The sequence below is a fragment of the Leucopleurus acutus genome (assembly GCF_964270905.1).
Source record: "Leucopleurus acutus genome assembly, chromosome: 4".
Lineage (NCBI taxonomy): Eukaryota > Metazoa > Chordata > Mammalia > Artiodactyla > Delphinidae > Leucopleurus > Leucopleurus acutus.
Window position 1 is genome coordinate 143530485 of NC_139146.1, and position 19286 is coordinate 143549770.

The 19286-nt window shown below is 39.6% G+C and overlaps 1 protein-coding gene across 2 annotated transcripts in view; it reads left to right on the forward strand.

The window, feature by feature from the left end:
• The window catches only part of UNC5C (unc-5 netrin receptor C), a gene marked incomplete at both ends in the record, with an annotated part of 393819 nt that overhangs the window by 260190 nt on the left and 114343 nt on the right, over positions 1-19286 (forward strand). For both annotated transcript variants that reach the window (XM_082837850.1, XM_082837851.1), the window contains one exon: positions 3268-3411. In XM_082837850.1, coding sequence (XP_082693976.1) covers positions 3268-3411 — 144 coding nt within the window. The remainder of the gene's footprint in view (positions 1-3267; positions 3412-19286) is intronic.

A 19286-nucleotide genomic window follows, 5' to 3' on the forward strand; every position in this document is an offset into this window, starting at 1 on the left:
GTCCAGTGTACAGAGCTGTAATTAATCCATCTCCTCCTGGATGGGGCATCTGTGAAGCTGAAGACAAAAATCGGTGTGTGCTTGACTCCTGTGCCCATGGGGAGCCTGGGCCACACAATTCAGAACATTCATATGATGAATAATCCCTGTAGCAGGCGGGTCTGTGACTTCTTAAAAGGATTTAGATGTGTGCTCAGTAGAAACATCCATGAGCCTCTTAGGGCAAAAGAATACAGTGGCCCTCATGAAGTTCTCCTAGCATTTAATTAGGTTTCCTGTAATTGCTTTAAGTAAAAGGTGGCGGGGGTGGGGGTGGGGGCGGGGGGCGGGCGGGGAATGAAACCTGAAGTTATCATCTTGGGACACAAAATATTTGTATGCGGTTTTACTATCCTGAGCCCGTTTGTTGCTGCTCTACATTTTGGAAAGAACCATTATAGTTCTAAGGAAATACTGCAGGTTTATCCGCCCTTTGGTGACTGCAGCAACCTTTAGAGGAAGAGTTTCGTTTCCAGTAACTGACTTTCTGCATGAACAGAGAAGGTATAAACAAGTAAAACAGACAAAAGTATTAAACACCAGAGAGTGGAGTAAAAAGAAAGGAGGCAGGAGAGGAGGGAAGGCTCTGCCCCATCTTTGCACAGATTTCTAGATATCAGAAAAATGAGAACAATTACAATGAGACAGGAAAATGCAAGGCCCACGCAAGGACCAGGAAAAAGGAAGCAAATTAGTGTTATTTGTTAATAAGTTGGTTTTTTACTGTGGAGACTTGTTTTATTGGTTAGACATTGGCTAAAATAATATAGTAATCTTTTCACAGAAGGGTGGGGGACTGGGATATGCCAGTTACTTGAAAATTCTTTTTAAACTAATCACTCTATAAACATAAAAACGTTACTAATTTCCAAAATGTTAAAATAATACTTAATAAACTTTTGTAAATAGAGTCGCCCCATCAGGATTTTGCCATGCCTTGGGCTTCTCAAACCCACTTTCCTGGGCTTCATTGCAGTTCAGGGACTCACAAGTGGACCTAAGGACTTAGTTGTTTCTGTGACTCAACTCCCGTCAGCTTGTGACAGGAAGAATTGTTTATCCTCCAGTGGGTCAGCACCTACTATCGTTGGGTGGTTGTTAATTTCCCTGAGTGCTTTTACCCGTATGAACATGTCCTAGATTTTAGGGTAAGTACTGGAATACCCCTTTTTAGGCTCTCCAGATGACACCTCTTTCATGTTACTTATACCAAGAAGTCATGATCAAACATTTTAAAATATCATAACTTTTAGGAACTAGTTAAACTTTATATCTTGTACATATCATTATACCATATATATCGTATATATATTTATATATGTATATTTTAAAATTCTCATCTGATTATGTCATCTTCTTGCTTAAAACACTTGGTTCTCAGAAAGAAAGCCCAGATCCTAAATATGGTGTACAACAGTGGTTCTCAAACTGTAGCATGCATCAGAATTCTTGGAGGGCTTGTTAAAATATTGCTGGGCCGAACTCTCAATTTTTCTTGTTCACTGAGTCTGGAGTGGGGCCCAGGAATTTGCATTTTCAACAAGTTCCCAAGTGATGTTGATAAAGCTGTTTTGTGGGCCATACTTGGAGAACTGCGGGTTTACAAGAATGTATATAAAGTGGTCCCTTTCTTGTCTCTAGTTTCATCTCATGCTACTATTCTCTGTGTCCAGTGCTCAGTTGCCTTCTCCTGGGTTCTCAGTCTCCTCCTTCCCTTTCCTACTTCTTCCCATGTGCCCTGTCCATCTCCCCATAGGATTTAATCAACCGAAATCATGTTGGAGCCTTTTATGTATCCTCCTCCCCAAAATAAAAGTTCATTGAGGGCAATGACTATTTTACTCATCAGGGTTTCACAAGTACCTAGTGCAATATGTTCTACATAAGTGATACTCAGTAGATATTTGGTGAATGAATGAATGAATAAACATTACAGAGTAATACAGTTAACTTTTCTTACTGTGCTCATGCTTGACCCAGAGCAAATTCTCCTACTCCCTAAATGGTGCCCCTGCCAGTTCTCTCAATAGACACTCCATGCTGGAAGTATGTGCAAGAGAACTGGCAGTTGCCCACATATATTGTTCAGATAATCCTTCTTGCTCGTGCAAAGAGGCATACTGCAGGATGAATACCCCTAAAATGATAATCCCAGATTCTTAGTTCAATTTTTGTTATTTTAGGATTACATAATACTGTGAAATAAATTCCAGTTATTTGAGCATTTTAACTAGAAGCCACTTTATTTTTAACAGGATTTTGGTTACATTGTTATTATAGAGAAACACTTGGGCTTTCAAAATATTACTCATGAAAACCTTAAAGTCATACATTCTTTGGATAGAACAGCAGAGGTTTGTTAACTAAGGCTAGTATTTCTTTTAAGAAAAACAATGTACCTTAATAATAAACAAAGCTGGGCTTCCCTGGTGGCTCAGTGGTTGAGAGTCCGCCTGCCGATGCAGGGGACACGGGTTCGTGCCCCGGTCCGGGAAGATCCCACATGCCGCGGAGCGGCTGGGCCCATGAGCCATGGCTGCTGAGCCTGCGCGTCCGGAGCCTGTGCTCCGTAGCGGGAGAGGCCACAACAGTGAGAGGCCCGCGTATCGCGTACCGCAAAAAAAAAAAAATAATAAACAAAGATGTTTAAAATGACTTAGTTTTAAAAAACCACCACATATTTATAAAGGACTAGGTCATATAATAAAAACTGATACACATATTTGTGCATATAAATATATATATATTGACGATTTATATACTTATGATTATAGTTTTTTGGTCATTCTCTCTCATTTCATGTAAAGAATTAGGTAGACTTAGTTATTGTAAAGCTATGTACAGCATATGGGTATCTTACTCACAACCTGTATAATTAAGATAGAATCCTTAGAATATGTTAAATTCAAGTTACTGTTTCAATACACAGAGGAAGATACCTTGGTGGAGGGTGAATGTTATGCTATAACGGGAAAGGTGTAATTCTGTGGAGTGATAGACCAAGTCCACTTTCATTATCTGGTGAATCCAGAGATTTGAAATAGCAAATAAGAGAATGAAAAAAGTGTGGACAAGTAACTGGATCCAGAGGAAAATCAGAGGAGATAAGAGGCAATATCTAGGACGTTGGTCTATGGCATCAAGAAGGATCACTGGAGGAAAAATATATGTATGGTGTTTTGTTAATACAAGTCTTCTCCTGACTTAAATCTTCCTTTGCCTTGGCAGGTCTCATTGTCCGGGAAGTAAGCATTGAGATTTCACGCCAGCAAGTGGAAGAACTCTTTGGGCCTGAAGATTACTGGTGCCAGTGTGTAGCCTGGAGCTCGGCGGGTACCACCAAGAGCCGGAAGGCCTACGTGCGCATTGCATGTGAGTCACAGTGCAGGGGCACCGTGGATTCCAGAAACTGATGGAAAATGGGAAAATTTAGACCATAAGTGCTCTAGTGTCAAAGAACCCTGGTTAAAAATTGCTCCCAGGTTTCTGAATTTGAGCTACACTTTCCCTTTAAGTCACCAGAATACCATTTTATTTTGTTTCAAGCACTGAGTAATTTTCCTTTATGGGTGTGAAAGAATTCGTGCTACCTTCAAAAGATTGAATTTTCTTTTTTAATCTGGTAGTAATTAGGCTATGGGAAAACCAACTCTATTCCTTTAATGAGTTTATTCTGCCAATCTGTTAGGACAGTGTTGACTAGTTTTGCTCTTAGAAATAGAAATTACCCAGACAGTTTCTCTGTTTATTTTAGAACTGTTCTAGTGCATCAGAATACACCACTGTTTTCCAAACTGAGCTAATTTCTAGAGTATTTGGGTTGAAGGAGAGGTTAAAAGGTGCCTCACACACAAAAAGAGTGTTCCATAATCAATAAACGTGGGGAATACCTTTTTTTTGGACAAAGTTAAAGAGGTTTCTTCATTGCAAAACTTTCCAGATTCCTTAATATGCTAATGTGCATATTATCCCCAAGGAGGAGATGTAGTCTGCAGCTCTTTCTGCAGACCCTTTTCTCAACAAGTACTATTCACACCTTGAGCGGCATGAAAGCTGCTTTAATCTGTCTTTAGGTTCCATACTGAGAAATTTTCTCAAGTATGAGACCACTGAAACCCATGTAAATTTTATTACCTGAATTCCTTTGCATGTCTGTATTTTACTAAATTTCAATTTGCATTGATGTCAATTGTCACTTACCTGTAATATGTCACTAAGTCCCAACAATTTTGGCTCTGATGCTTCCCCCAATTCTGTTCTCGCCTCTTCCTTCCCTTCTGCTTGATCTAGATCCCAACCGTTGCAAACACTTCCCGGTTAGTCTCCATGACTCGAGTCTTTTCCCTTTTCTAATCCTTCTTCCATATTACCACAAATGCAAGATTTCAGAAGATTCCTAAAACTCAGGTCTCATCTCAGCTCCCTCCATCTCTGCTAAATTTTTATAGTGGCTCGTGAGATAAAGTCAAAATTTCTAACAATGGTATATATCACTGTATTAGTTTGCTAGGGCTGCCATAACAAAATTCCACCGACTGGTGGCTTAAACAACAGAAATTTATTTTCTCACAGTTCTGGAAGCTAGAAGTCCAAGATCAAGGTGCTGGAAGTATTGGCTTCTGAGGCCTCTCTCCTTGGCTTGTACATGGTCATCTTCTCCATGTCTTCATACTGTCTTCCTTCTGTAACTGTCCACATCCAAATCTCTCTTCTCATAAGGATGCCAGTCATATTGTTTAAGGCTACCAGTATGGCCTTAATGGCCTCATTTTAACTTAATCACCTCTTTAAAGGCCATATCTCCAAATAAAGTCACATTCTGAGGTACTAAGGGCTAGGATTTCAACATGTGAATTTTGGCAGGGGGTACACATTTCAGCCCATAACAACCATATTTCATTGTTTACATAAGGTAACCTAAATTTCCAGCTCTGACCACAAAGAATGTCTCCAATCAAGTCACACTAAATTAGAAATACTTCCATTTCTATATTTTCCAGTTATTGTTCATACTGAAAGTTTTCACCTTTGTCTTACTTCCTTTCATTATTTGTAAAAACTTATTTATTCAATGAATATTTAGTAGGCATTTACTCTGTTCTTGGGACAATTGTAGGTATTGGGTATGGAGCCAGAATCAAAACATATAACGGTCCCTGCCCTCAGGAGGCTTATGTCTGGTGAGCAAGGGCACACTCTATATGAAATAAATAATCAGAGACAGAGCAGATGTTAAGTGCTATGAAGAGAGATAAGTCGGAAAAGGGGGTATGTTGTGCTGGGGAGGGTGGTCAGGGAAGGCCTCCAGAAGACGTTGACAGTTGAAGAAACCTGAGAGAAGGGAGAGAGGAAGTCAGGCAGAGGGGACAGCAAGTGGCGTAAGTACAGATGCCCTGAGGCAGGAATGTGCTGGCGGGTACCAAGAAGATCGAATTAGCCAGAGTGGCTGGAAGAGAGTGAGCAAAAGTAGACCCCTGGGTGAGCTGAGAAAGGTATGGACAGGAGGGCAGTGTGGAGATGGCCTAGGCCCTGTGGGTGTAACATCTGTGGTCCACAGTATGAAATGAACTTTGGAATGTTTTCAGCAGAGGAATTCATGACACGACTTCCATTTTAGCAGAACACCTGACTGCTGTGTTGAGAATAGACCGTGAGAAGCAAGACTAGAAGCAGGGAGAGCAGTTACGAGGCTGTGGGTGTGGGAGATGTTAGGGTACATAGATTAGAAGCTGTGGAGCAGTGAGACCTGGATTCTAGATATATTTAAAGGCAGAGGTAGTAGCTTTTTTTGAGAGGTTAGATGTGGGATGTGAGAGAAAGAAAGGAGAGAATGATTCGAAAGGCCTGAGCCTGTTGAAGGAGTTCTTTCAGTTGTCCTTAGTGAAGTCATTCCCGCCTCATCAGTTTCCAGAATGATAGGTGTTCCTTTCTCAAACCTTTCAGAGCAGTTCATCCATCCTCTTAATACAGGCTTGTCTCCTTTGAATTATATTCACTTGTCGTAATGTCTGTGTTTCATGCCAGCGAGTGCTCTGAGATCAGTTTTGCTTAATTCAGGTTTGCTTAACTGTATGTCTTCAGTGCTTAGCACAATGCCTAGAACATCAAAGATGTTTAATAAATTTTGTTGAATTAAAACCATTAGAAAGGGCTTCCCTGGTGGCTCAGTGATTGAGAGCCCACCTGCCAATGCAGGGGACGTAGGTTCGAGCCCTGGTCCGGGAAGATCCCACACGCCACGGAGCAGCTGGGTACGTGTGCCACAGCTGCTGAGCCTGCACTCTGGAGTCTGAGAGCCACAACTACTGAGCCCACGTGCCACCACTACGGAAGCCCGTGTGCCTAGAACCCCTGCTCCGCAACAAGGAAAGCCACCGCAATGAGAGGCCCGCGCACCACAACGAAGAGTGGCCCGCGCTGCTGCAACTAGAGAAAGCCCACGAGCAGCAATGAAGACCCAGTGCAGCCAAAAATAAATAAATAAAATAAATTTATTTTAAAAAACCACAAAAAACATTATAAAGACTTGCTCTATATTAATCATTCCTCTCTGAGCATGTCTAAAGGGATTTTTCTCTTTGTCTTATGTGGATTCTCCATGAAATAGACTCTGAGACGGAGACACGCACACGGGCAATGTATTAGCGAGGGCTCTCCGGAAAAACATCTGTGGAGGAATAGAAATGGGCAGAGGGAGAAATTGAACTGCTGTACAGGTACAACAAAAGATGACCCCATAGGGACCTCCGGAGCTAGGACGGCCCTTCAGAGTTGTCCCACCTTGAGGCACAGGAGGTGAGCAGACCATTCTCCCCAACATTGACTAGTCAATGGATGTGGGCCGATCCTTTTCTCCTCACCGTCACCAACTTGTATGACCTAGGTCAAGTCAGCTCTTCTCAACTGAGGGCAAGTCCAGGAGGGAGAGGCTGGGAACCTTCACCTGCAACACTCCCAACAGGTGGGATCAGTCCTGAAAACGTATGTAATCCACTACAATTGTCTACCACGAATCTTGAAGATTTTATGTTATTAATTTTATTTTGTGTTTTATGTTATGAAAGTATCTTGAACATACTTTCAAACATCTTAAAAAGAAACAAAAAACATACTGTTTTGGTCAGATAATTAAATGAATTCAAAATTAGCTTCTAGTTATAATCAAAAGAGGCACAATGATATAAAACTATATCTTGCATTACTATGTGGTCATTAATATCAAGTATAATGAATATTTAAAATTGCCAATCTACACTCTATACTAAATTGGCTTGCCTAAAAGCTGAAGTTTAAGGGCTTTATAGTTACTAATGATGACTCTTGTGTGGTGCCAATTTTATATATGTATACATAAACAATATATAGTATTTAATAAAATAGCATATATAATATTATCTTTATATAACCCTATTCACCACATTAAAAATTAAAAACATATAAGAACCTCATCTTCCTTTGCAACATATTACATAAACTTTGCTATTTACTTCACAGTTTTTATACGTAGTTTGACATTTTCAAGTAATAAGACAAACTTTTCTTCTAGTAAGACATTAATTTGCCCATAGCACATTTTCATCTTCATGTATTAAGACTGAAGAGAAGTTTGGTTGTACTTCCATAAGTAACTGAACTCATATGTGTGTGGCCAAGGAATAACATCCAATATATAAAGATTTACTCACATAGATTTACATCATGATGAAAAAAAAGTTAAATTTCAAATGCTCTCTGTCAGGGCTGATCCCTACCAAGTGAGTCCTTGCTAACGTTGCAGGAAGGTTGCAGATTTTCTGTTTTGCTCTGTTTCAAGTGAGCTGTGGTGCTTTGCCCAGTAATATCTGACCGATGGCTGTCACATCAACTGCAATTAAAGTTTAAATTTTTCTCAGGTAAAGGTAACCATGACACTAAAGTTAAATAAGTGCAATTACCTCTCACCTAATTCGATCTATACTCATTATGTGTTCTGTGGAGGGGCCCATAGTTCTTTCATGAAAAAGCTCTATTTTCAGAAGTTTATAAAGCAGAAATGAATATTAGCTGTTCACTCATTTATTTTTTCTTATATTTTATACATTCAAACTACATAAAATACAAAAATAAGTTTGTGAGACAATCCGGGCAGAGGGAAAACAGGAAACGGGAAAAAGTTAGGATTCAGCCAGGTATGAGCTGAGAACATGATATGCCTGCTCTAGAACTGAACACATCTAGCAGAGGGCAGTGTCAGGTGTCCTTAGTGGGTGCTGCAGCTTCCACTGCAGAGAGAGGAGTTCCTTCTGAGGGGACTCAAGTGGACACTCTAATGACTGTCCAAAGTAGAACCCTTATGGTGACGCAGCCGCCCGTTTCATTGGGTTGTTTCTTCCAATGTCCCTTGTTATGGGCCAATGGGAGAATTCTGAGTGTTAAGGTAGGAAAACGTAATTCAGGCAAAATGTCAGCCAACACTGTCTTCCTTCAGGAAATGTCTTGGCTGCTGTTTCTGCTGTTGGTTGTGATTGTTGATGATGTTGTTCATGGTTGCTTTTGTCGGGGGATGGTGGGTATAATGTGAAAAGAGTAACAGACTGGAGTAGTTAGAGCACACATTTGGGGCCAGGTTGACTTATGTATTCACACCCTGGTTCCATCACTTACTAGTGTGACCTTCATCAAGCGACTTAACCCCTCTGAGACTTAGTTCCATCAACCATGAAATGAAAATGATAGGGTTATTTTAAGATTAAACTAGAATAAACTTGTAAAGCCTATGGCATAGTGCCACACACAAAGCAAATGCTCAGTGTATGATAATAATGTTCATAACCACAGAGATAATGAGTCATACAACTTTATTTGTGCATTTTGAAACTTATCAATGCTAAGTTAACTTTAAAAACTAAAACGTTTTTCCTTCTTTCACCACTTCCTGTACCAGGCCTGGGCTGTCAGTCCTAGAGGTTGAAGTTCTCTGCCGATTCAAGTATAATTAGACTGTAATTTTGTCCCTAAGCCTGAGGCCAGAGGAGCCCTGTATACGGTCACCCTTCTCCTCAATTCAGTAGTTACAATGGATTTATGTGCACGGACAATCCATCTTCCTGGGAATGTCAGGATAGTTCCTGAGGAGTTTCTCGTTCTTATGTGTGCAAAGGCCACTGACTACAGATTGGAATAGGATGGTTTCTGGGAGGAATTAAGGAGGATCAGAGTGGCCCTCTCTGCCCTCCTCTCATAGCTCACTCATCCTTTTCCCTGAGATTGGAGCCACCTTGTGAGCCATGGGTAGGTTTGGACCAAGCCATGTGTACATCTTTGAGTCTGTAGTGTCTAGCATGCTGTCCAGAACAACAGTGTACGAGGAAATACAATGCCAGCCACACGTTATTTCAACTTTTCTAGGAGCCACTCTTAGAAAAGTAAAAAGAGGGCTTCCCTGGTGGTGCAGTAGTTGAGAGTCCACCTGCCAATTGCAGGGGACATGGGTTCGTGCCCCGGTCCGGGAGGATCCCATGTGCCGCGGAGCGGCTGGGCCCGTGAGCCATGGCCGCTGAGCCTGCGCGTCCGGAGCCTGTGCTCCGCAACGGGAGAGGCCACAGCAGTGAGAGGCCCGCGTGCCACAAAAAAAAAAAAAAAAAGTAAAAAGAAAGAAGCAGAATTAAACTATCATTTCAATAAAATAACCAATGTAATATTCTTTTTTCATATTAATTTTTGAGATCTGGTGAGATCTACAGTACTTCTCAGTTGAGACTAGCCACATGTCAACTGCTCCATAGCCACGTGTGGCTCATATTGGACAGATGGGCTATAGAATAATAATAATAGATACACTGTTTCAATCACTTTTTCACCTCACATAGTTACCGTGTGTGTGTGTGTGTGTGTGTGTGTGTGTGTGTGTGTGTGTGTGGTAAAAACACTTAGGCTCTACTCTCTTAGCAAATTTTAACTATGCAATACTGTATGATTAACTATAATAACCGTGCTGCACAAAAATATCCCCAGAACTTATTCATCTTGTACCTGAAAGTTGGTACCCTTTGACCAACACTTACATGAATTAGCTCATTCAGTACTTGCAACAATTCTGTGTGACAGGTGTTATTATCCTCATTTTACAAATGAGGAAATGTAGGACAAAGGGAGATTAAAAAGCTGCCTGAGTTCAAAGCTCATATGTGGAGAAGTAGGTCAGACCAGCAAAGGAGTCCATGCTTTTAACCAACACACTGGATACAAATAAGAGAGGAGGTGACCATGATTTTGTGTCTGGTGGCAGTTCACAAAAATATCTTATTTTCCACATGTGTAATGATATAGGCTCACTATTATTTATAATGCAGAAGTGAAAGAAGGCCTTGGGTTCCTGCCTCTCTCCTGTTGCTTGGTCTGCTCCAACTATACCAGTTTGTTTTTAGAATGTTTAATACACTCATTCCAGATACAGGCTATTTGCAATAACTCTTCCCTCCCACCTGGAACATTCTTCCCCAACTCTACCCGTGGCTCACCTCCTTCAGATTTCATTCAGATTTCTGCTGAGACGTCAGCTCTTCAGATGGATTAACCCTGACCAATTTACCTAACACCCCCTGTCGCCAACTCTGTCACTCTTCTTACCCCAAGCCTGCTTTATTTTTCTTGAGAGCATTTCTCTTCATCATTATTCATGATCTTTTAGGCTGACTAGCTCCACCACTGGAATATAAGCTTCACTAGAGTAGGCTCTTTATTTTCTTCATCATTATATCCCCAGTGCCTAAAAACAGTGCCTTGGATGTTGCTGGTGCTAAGTAACTGAAGACGTAAATCAATGGAATGAAACTGAATTAAATTGTAAGCATATGATAAGGCAAAGTGACGCTGCTATTTCATGCCAATGATTTGTTGTTTCAGTAAAAATGTTTTATCACCCAAGGAATTTGAGGACATCAGATAGACTGAACTGATTGCCCCTGTGCTCCCCCCACTTCAAATTCCCATTACACTTTTGTCTTATTTATTTTCTCCATAGCACTTATCAGCTTCGAACCTACTATATACTTATTTATTATGTTCATGACTAGTGGTCTATTTCCGCCAGCCCCTTAGAAAGTAAGATCCATGTGGGCAAAAATTTTTGTTTGGTTTGTTCACTCATGAATTCAGAATGCCTACAGTGATGCCTGACACTGTGTAGGAACTCAATAAATATCTTAAAGGAACGGATGAACTAATATTTCTATAGTAGGGGTAGTAGTATCTCCAGTTAAATATATACGTGATCTTGTCGATTATTGTGTTAGTTTATATATACAGAGGTCATTATTTGTGGCCTTGTATGTTACTTTTCCATTTCCTACCTGCCTACTCTACTTGACATAATCAAAATTAAAAGTACAGTTTAACCAAATGATGCAGGTGTTCTGCGTTAACCAGGTGTTCTGAAAGACTTAGGTTATACCATGAGAGGATCTGGCAGCCTAACACCAATGTCTTGGTAGAGCTCAGCAAGCTTGCCACCACACCAGAATAAATGGCCCGTTTACTAACGTGCACTTCTGAGCTGTGGTTTGATCCCCTGTATGACCCTTTAAGTCCCCAGTAAACCCACTGTCAGTTACAGGGGCCAGTTTTTGAATTAGATGAGATTAATTGCACAATTTAGACATTTTTAGATAATGAGACAAAATTTTTAACAATAAATGTCTCCTTGTTTCATATAAATCTCAACCGTTATGTTAATTAGTCCATCATGTGGTTCCTATTTCAAAATTAAAAACCATAGCACATACCTGATGGCATCAGTCTGTATTTTTCCAAACTTATTTGCTTTTGTGTTTAGACAGAAGTTCTCAAGATTCATGGAGGCCCCACAAATCCATAGGCATTTATAGCTCATATTCGTTCTGAGAGGTAGACATCTAATTGATAAAATACTGTCTCATAAGTTATAGTTTGGGAAAAATCATCCATCTATGTGCTATAGGAAGGGCTGGTAACCCACTGGACTAAAATATGTCATTAAAGTAATGTTTTATGCTGTATAAAATGGGAAGTTTATGGCTAAACTACTTTTTTGCAAAAAAGCTTGTCTGCAATCATTGTGTTCTTTTTCTGTACTCTGAGAAAAGAGCCTTAACTTTTTGATATATCGGGTTCTCATCCATAAAGTTGGCATGTTTCTTATTATTTACCCCTAAGACATACCTTAAAAAATATTGTGAGGACATATAATCATTTTTTTTCTGAAAATAAAGATGCAGTGTGAATAGAAGAGTAGCTTATATGGGTTTTTTTTTTTCTTCCTCTTCTCTGTAATGGATGTCTTTGGAGTTCTAGCTGTAAAATATTTATTTTTTTAAAAACCCTTTAGCAAAACTATCTGAATACAATATATTTGTCCTATAAATGCCCCAAAGCCAAGAAATAAAGAAGAATGGCTGAAACTGTACTTCCCTTTGCAGGGACTTTGCTTACTCAGGATTTCTGTTTAAATGACCCGGTGCAGTAAGGGATAGCCATGCCTTGGCAAAACTAAAGACATTGCCAGATAATCTTTCTGCTGATTTGCTCAGATTATTCTAACCTCTGTCCCTGCCCATAACTATGATATTATGAAAGTGTTTGTGGTAAATTCATAAGATTGGTCAAAAACATTAGTTTTTTAAAACGTAAAAAGAGGTTGCAAAACAATAATAGGAACGAAATAAAAATCTTTCATCTTCATTCTTTTGTCTTTAAAAAACCCTGTGTCCTAGTAACCAACATTTATGGCATGCTTACTGTATGCCTAATTCTATAAGCCCCATGTTAACTTTTGTGATGCCTCCAACAATCCTTTGGGTAGGATCTGTTATTATCCTTATTTTGCAAATAACGAAACAGAAGCATGGAAACGAAATACTAGATAACTTACCCTAGTCACTTGTTTAGGAAATGGTAAATCTGAGTTTTAAACTTTTCTTTTTACAGTCCAATTCATTGTACAGGTTTGCAGAAATGTGATAGTTCACTTTGCAATCTAACCATAGAGGAAACTTCATGTTTTTGTTGGTTGGTTCGTGGGTTTTTGTTTTGTTTTGTTTTATCTTTTACAATATTTGAGAAGAAAAAGCAAGTGAAAAAGAAAACTCCTTCCAACATGTTTTATATACTGTGTCCCTTCCTTTTAAAAACCACATTCGGAGTTGCTGAATATAACTTTTTTTTTCATGATTTTTTTTTTTAAATTCCAGCAAAGATACTCTATTCCTGGAAAAGAAAACCATGGCAAACTTTTTAGGGTTCTATAGCATTGTCAAGACTTTCACTTTTAATAAATGCTCAAAGCTCGGAAGTCTAATCCAGTTTTCCCAAAGTATGCTATACTGGTTGGTTCATGCCAGTTATTTCCTGTTAACAGCCAGATTTGGTGATTTAAGCATAAGTTATACTCTACTGTGACAACATAATTATCCCCTTTTATCATTATTGGAAGAAAGGCACATTTTTTCCCTCCAAGAACACAAGTATTGTTACTATATGTGACCATAGAATTATTTTATTTGCTAGAGGAACACTTTGAAAGTACAGTAAAACAGAATTTTAAAAACTAAAAAATGTTTTTACTACCTCTGTTCATTGAGCATGAAAAGAATTGATTACTAGTTTCTGTCAAATATGGGGTCTGTGGCCCACCAAACCTGAATTCCTATATGGCAGCATAGAGCTGAGTAGCAAGTAAAAAGTTAAGTGAATTGGTTTTATATCCATGTCTCTATTAAAATTTGGAAAACCTAAGACAGCCCAGGTTGGTGCTATGTTTTAAGAAAAAAATAATTCTTGTGCCTAACTTTCTTTCATTTAAGTTACCTGCCTGTCCCCCTAGACACATATGAAATTTCAGTGTCTGTGTTAGACAATGTCAGCCGCCAACCTGCACAAAAGTAAGTACTGACACTGGGGAAACACCAACAGGGACTCACTGTCTTAAGAGCCACAGTGTAGAAGCAGGTCTTCTTGGTTCTCACGGCCTCCCAGGCCTCTCTGTCCCTCTGCCTACAGAGTCTAGCACAGTGCCAGGCATATCATGGGTGTTTGGTAAATAATCCATCAATCCATCGGTAGTTCTCAGATTTTAATGCTGTGTGTAAAACACACTTGGGGGCCAATAAAAACTGTGGATTCCTGGAGCCAAGTCTTATTATGAAATCTGCATTTTTTTCAAGCACAGCATGGTAATCCCTAAGTTTTTCTTTGTGACACATCACTTTCAATCATTAGTCTCCCACGCTCGTAATTAATTTGTCTCACTTGTTTATGATTATTTTGACTAACAATGATAATGCCTAATGTTTGTATAGCATACTAAAATTCACTAATACTGGGGGGGAAATGGTGTGGGGATTACTATCTTTTGAGTACATATTATATTTAAGGCGTGATGCTAGAGTTTTATAGGTGCCTCTTCCTATAAAACCCTGTAAAATAGTTACTATTATCATACCCATTTCTTAGCTGAAGGAACTAAAGTAAGAAGAGGTTAAGCAGTGTGCTCAAGGTCACACAGCTAGTCAAGGGGTAAAGTCAGAACCGGAACCCACGTTTGTCCTTCCTGAAGATCTTGCTCTTGGCTGCAATGTTATCTTGCTTTGCAGGAGCTTTCAGACCTCTTTCACAGTGACCTATAATAAAATATATGTTTATATCATGATCCACTAGATAAACGTATACCCATCTCTTCATACATACAAATACACAGAGGTGTGTGTGTGTGTGTACATATAAACATACATAAAAACACTATGTATGATCACTTGACATTTTCTATTTATTCCATTTCCTATTTTTAATGCTGGTTTTTAATCCCCTAAATTGAATTCATAATCCTCTAAGGGGTCATGACACACAGTGTGAAAAACTCAACAATAAACCTTAAATTCCATAAGAATAGTAAGGAATATTAGATCCTATAGTTTATAGACCAAATGGCCCAAGTGTGTAAGAGAATGACATGTTGAAATTTACTCAGATGAGTAATCATCTTTCATGCCAGAACTCTCTAATAGTAATAGAAACAGTCGTAATGATTTATTACATGTGTTTTGTGCTTCATAATCTTCCAAAACCTTTTCAGGTTCAATAACTCTTTTAATATTCACAAAACTCTATGAGATCTAATATTCACAAAACCTGATCAGATCTAAAACAAAAAGCACCCAACCTTAATAAGGTAATACTATGTCATTTATATCTTATTACTCAATGGAATTTAAGGACTTTAATTTCCATTAGAATAATCTATTGAAGTATACCCATCGGCGAACCCTTAACTTCATAATATCAGTTTATCACATTGTCAAGATTTTGTCTTTTAAAAAATATTTTATTCTAATAAATCTTTCTGCATAATGAAGTAGCATTGCTAAGGGAATAAACATTTTTAACAAATGTAAGTTATTTTTTTTTTTAACTTGGAGTGAGAACCTGTTTATTTTCTTTTTCAAAGACAATAGTATCAGCAGCCTACCTGCTTAGACACCATAGGGAGATCTTTTGCTGGTAGTTTCTCCTGATTTCCTTCCCGAATCAGGAGGGCTCACAGGGGCTTGGTAGTATGACCTGTTATAGTCAAAGCTCCCACCTGTCCAGCCTCGACTTACCCATTGTAGGCCACTTTCACCCTTTTCAGATGGTGTCAGGCAAAGATGCTCGAGGGAGGTCACTGTGGAGGAGACTTGATTTGGGGCCCCTTTCGTAGATATGCCCTTTGGTGTGACAGGCTTTCTTGCGTGCTATTTTGGGTAGGCATTTCCTTCCCATCTCTCCATGGAGAAAGAAAATTAGTTTTGTCAAAGTAATTCTCAATGCATTCATAATCATCAAAGCTTTAATATTCATCTGCTTTTGTGATGTTTATTATATTGCTCCCTTGGATTTGTACAAAGAATTTTCTGATATTTTTAATGTGGAATCTTCTGGAACCCATCCATCATCCCATTTTTCTAACTCTTACCCATACCGGTATATTGAAGTGTACGAAAGTTGCATGAAGATTGTCATAGAGGAAAATATATAAGCTGTTCTTTTCAAAGATACATCATCTCCAAGATTATTGAAAAATAATTTCTTCTATTATTTCTCTTTGATAATTGGTATAAATCCTTAAAGATCTTATCTTATTTCACAAAGGATAGGCTGTTTTCCCCTAAAATGCATATTTAAAATGTTAGTCTACTCAGGCATAGGCCCTTACGACAAAAGAGACCTTCAAAAGCATCCCGTCATTTACTTTCATTTTACAAATGAGGAAGGTGAGGCCACAGAGTCTTCAAACTCCCAGGTAGCCTTCTTTTCTGCCTACCACATTGTCAAAAAGCAGAGTCCATGTTTGTAGAATGCCATGAAATTAGTGGGTTTCACATCATAAATAATCTGTAACCACAGTATTATTATTGTGCAAAAAAATTCATTGACAGCATCAAAATTCTACCATAAAAAATGAGATGCCGGGCTTCCCTGGTGGCGCAGTGGTTGAGAGTCCGCCCGCCTGCCGATGCAGGGGACGCGGGTTCATGCCCCGGTCCGGGAGGATCCCACGTGCCGTGGAGCGGCTGGGCCCGTGGGCCATGGTTGCTGAGCCTGTGCGTCCGGGGCCTGTGCTCCGCGGTGGGAGAGGCCACAGCGGTGAGAGGCCCGCGTACCGCCAAAAAAAAAAAAAAGAAATGAGATGCCGTGTACACCCACACATGTGTGTGTTCTAAAAGGCTTTCTTTGATTACTGTGTAAATGGTAAATAGAAGTCCATATAGTTTCAGGTCTGATTCTACATCTGCTAATTGGATTTCTCTGTATGGATTTATTAAGCCAATATTCATGTTCTTAAGTAAACATGTCTCTGAATGCATGCATATGACAAAGCTGATTTTTCTTTTAATTGATGGAGTCAATGACTAAATCAGAGGTAAGCCAAGTTTACTTTGCAAAAGTAATCTAGGTTATAATGAAAGGACTTTATACTTATTTTAGTAGCAGCCTTAGAACTAATGGAAAGAAAACAGAAATGTAGAATCCTAAAGGTCTTCCAAGGGCAAAAAATTCATCTTTTTCCTGACAGGAATGCCCACATTATTCTAAAACATTCTGTTTTACATCTAATTCCTAGCTGACAAGTGTCCATTTTTCATGCTTATCCATTCGTCACCCTTGTGTTCTCTCTGCCTGCAAGTCATCTAGCCTGCCTTCTATCACATCTCTCCAAATGATAAAGGATATGCTTAAAATGCTACTCACCCCCTTACAGAGTACCGTGGAGGCATATGAAAGGAGCAGCTGCCATGCTGGACAGCACAATATATTCTATGCTCTTTACACAACCTGAAAGCTAGAGAAGAGGTTTTTGGCAGGAATTAAAAGGATTTTTCAGGAAGCAGTACTACTTTGTGGGGGGTTAAATGTGAATCATTTTAGGAATTAGATAAAATTTACATAGAGTTTAAAATTAAATAACATCAAAACAACAGAATTATATGGTATTCAGTGATAGTTCAGTTAAACCTGTCTTTTGAAGTACATGACTCCGATGTGTGGTCACCATTCTCAATTAGGAAATGAGGATTCTCAAAAGGTGTGCCTTCATATGGCAGGAATTTGAAAACTGTGCCCAAAACTATACCATATCCTAAGAAGAATTATAGCCTGCTCCATTCGAACCCATCATCCCTTAATGCTGACTTCCGTCACCATAAAATCTTGCAAAAGAGTAGGAGTTCTCCTGATGGTCATTTTCCCAATTCCTGTGCACCCTCAACTCAGCTGGGCTTCTACTCCCCCTTCACTCCTAAATTCCCCAAACTTCTCCTTCTGAGTCCTTTGCTGCATTTGTCCTGTTGGCCTCCCAACTTCTTAAAACTTTACTCTCCTCTTGGCTTCTCTGACACTTGTCTCTTGGTTTTTCTCCGTCTTTGCTCACGCCGTATCATTTTTGCAGGCAGGTTTTCCTCTTGAATGTTGGTGTCCTCTTTTTTTTTTTTCCCTGCCCTGGTAGTGTCATCTATTTCTAGTGCTTCAGCTATCTCCTAGACAATGAAGCATAGATCTTTCACCAGCCCTTCTTTTCCAAACTCCAGACCAGTGGTTCTCTACTTGAGGTGATGTTTCATGTCAGGAGACATTTGGCATTATCTGGAGGCATTTGTTTTGCCATGGCTTGGAAGGGTGCTACTGGTATCTGTTGGGTAGAGTCCAAGGATGCTGCTAGGCAACTTACTGTGCACAGGGCAACCTCACAACAGAATTATCCAGTCCCAAATGTCAGTCGTGCTGAGGTTGAGAAATCATCATATGGACCTACTGGACTTTTCCGCTTGAATAGCCTACAGCTGCACCAAACTGAACGTGTACCAAAATAAATTTGCTATCTTTCTCACCACTTTCCTGCCCAATTTGGTATTATTTCATTTAATGATGGTATCAACTTAACAATTGCAGTAGCTAAGAATATAGTATTATCTTTTCCTCTTCTCACTCTCCAGATACCTAGGTCTTCCTCAACATGTGATCTATTTATTACTAGAATCTGCTTTCTCCCCTTCCTGTCCACTGTCACTAGCTGAGTTCAGGACCCCGTTATCCCTCCTGATCTATTCAAATGGGTTCCTAACTACCTTCTGCTTCTTCACCACCACCTCAATCACACCGAGGGCAATATGACATCCTATCTCCCTCCTCTGCTTAAAAGCCTTTGAGGGTTTGCCATTCCTTAGCATGGCAGGAAGGCTTTTCATAAATAGATCTCAGCTTACCGTTCTAGTCTCGATTCTGAATCTTACATATCTTCATCCTAAGTACCTAATAAAGTGCCTACCTTAAGGAGATAATTTACAAATGTTAAAGGAATTTGTTTTGACTATTTGGATATATATGTGCCTCATTCTTTCTAATTCTCAATCCTTATTTTGTGATATGCTGGTTAGTTTAACTGAGAGTCAGTATGTTATTTGATTTGAGAACTAATTCCAGTCTTTAGGTCTTCACCCTACCCTGCAACAGATGGGAGTTTTGGTTTTTTTTTGCAGTACACGGGCCTCTCACTGCTGTGGCCTCTCCCGTTGCAGTGCACAGGCTCCGGATGCGCAGGCTCAGCGGCCATGGCTCACGGGCCTAGCCGCTCCGCCGCATATGGGATCTTCCCGGCAGGGGCACGAACCCGCGTCCCCTGCATTGGCAGATGGACTCTCAACCACTGCGCCACCAGGGAAGCCCAGATGGGAGTTTTTTAGAATCATTTTTCACCAACA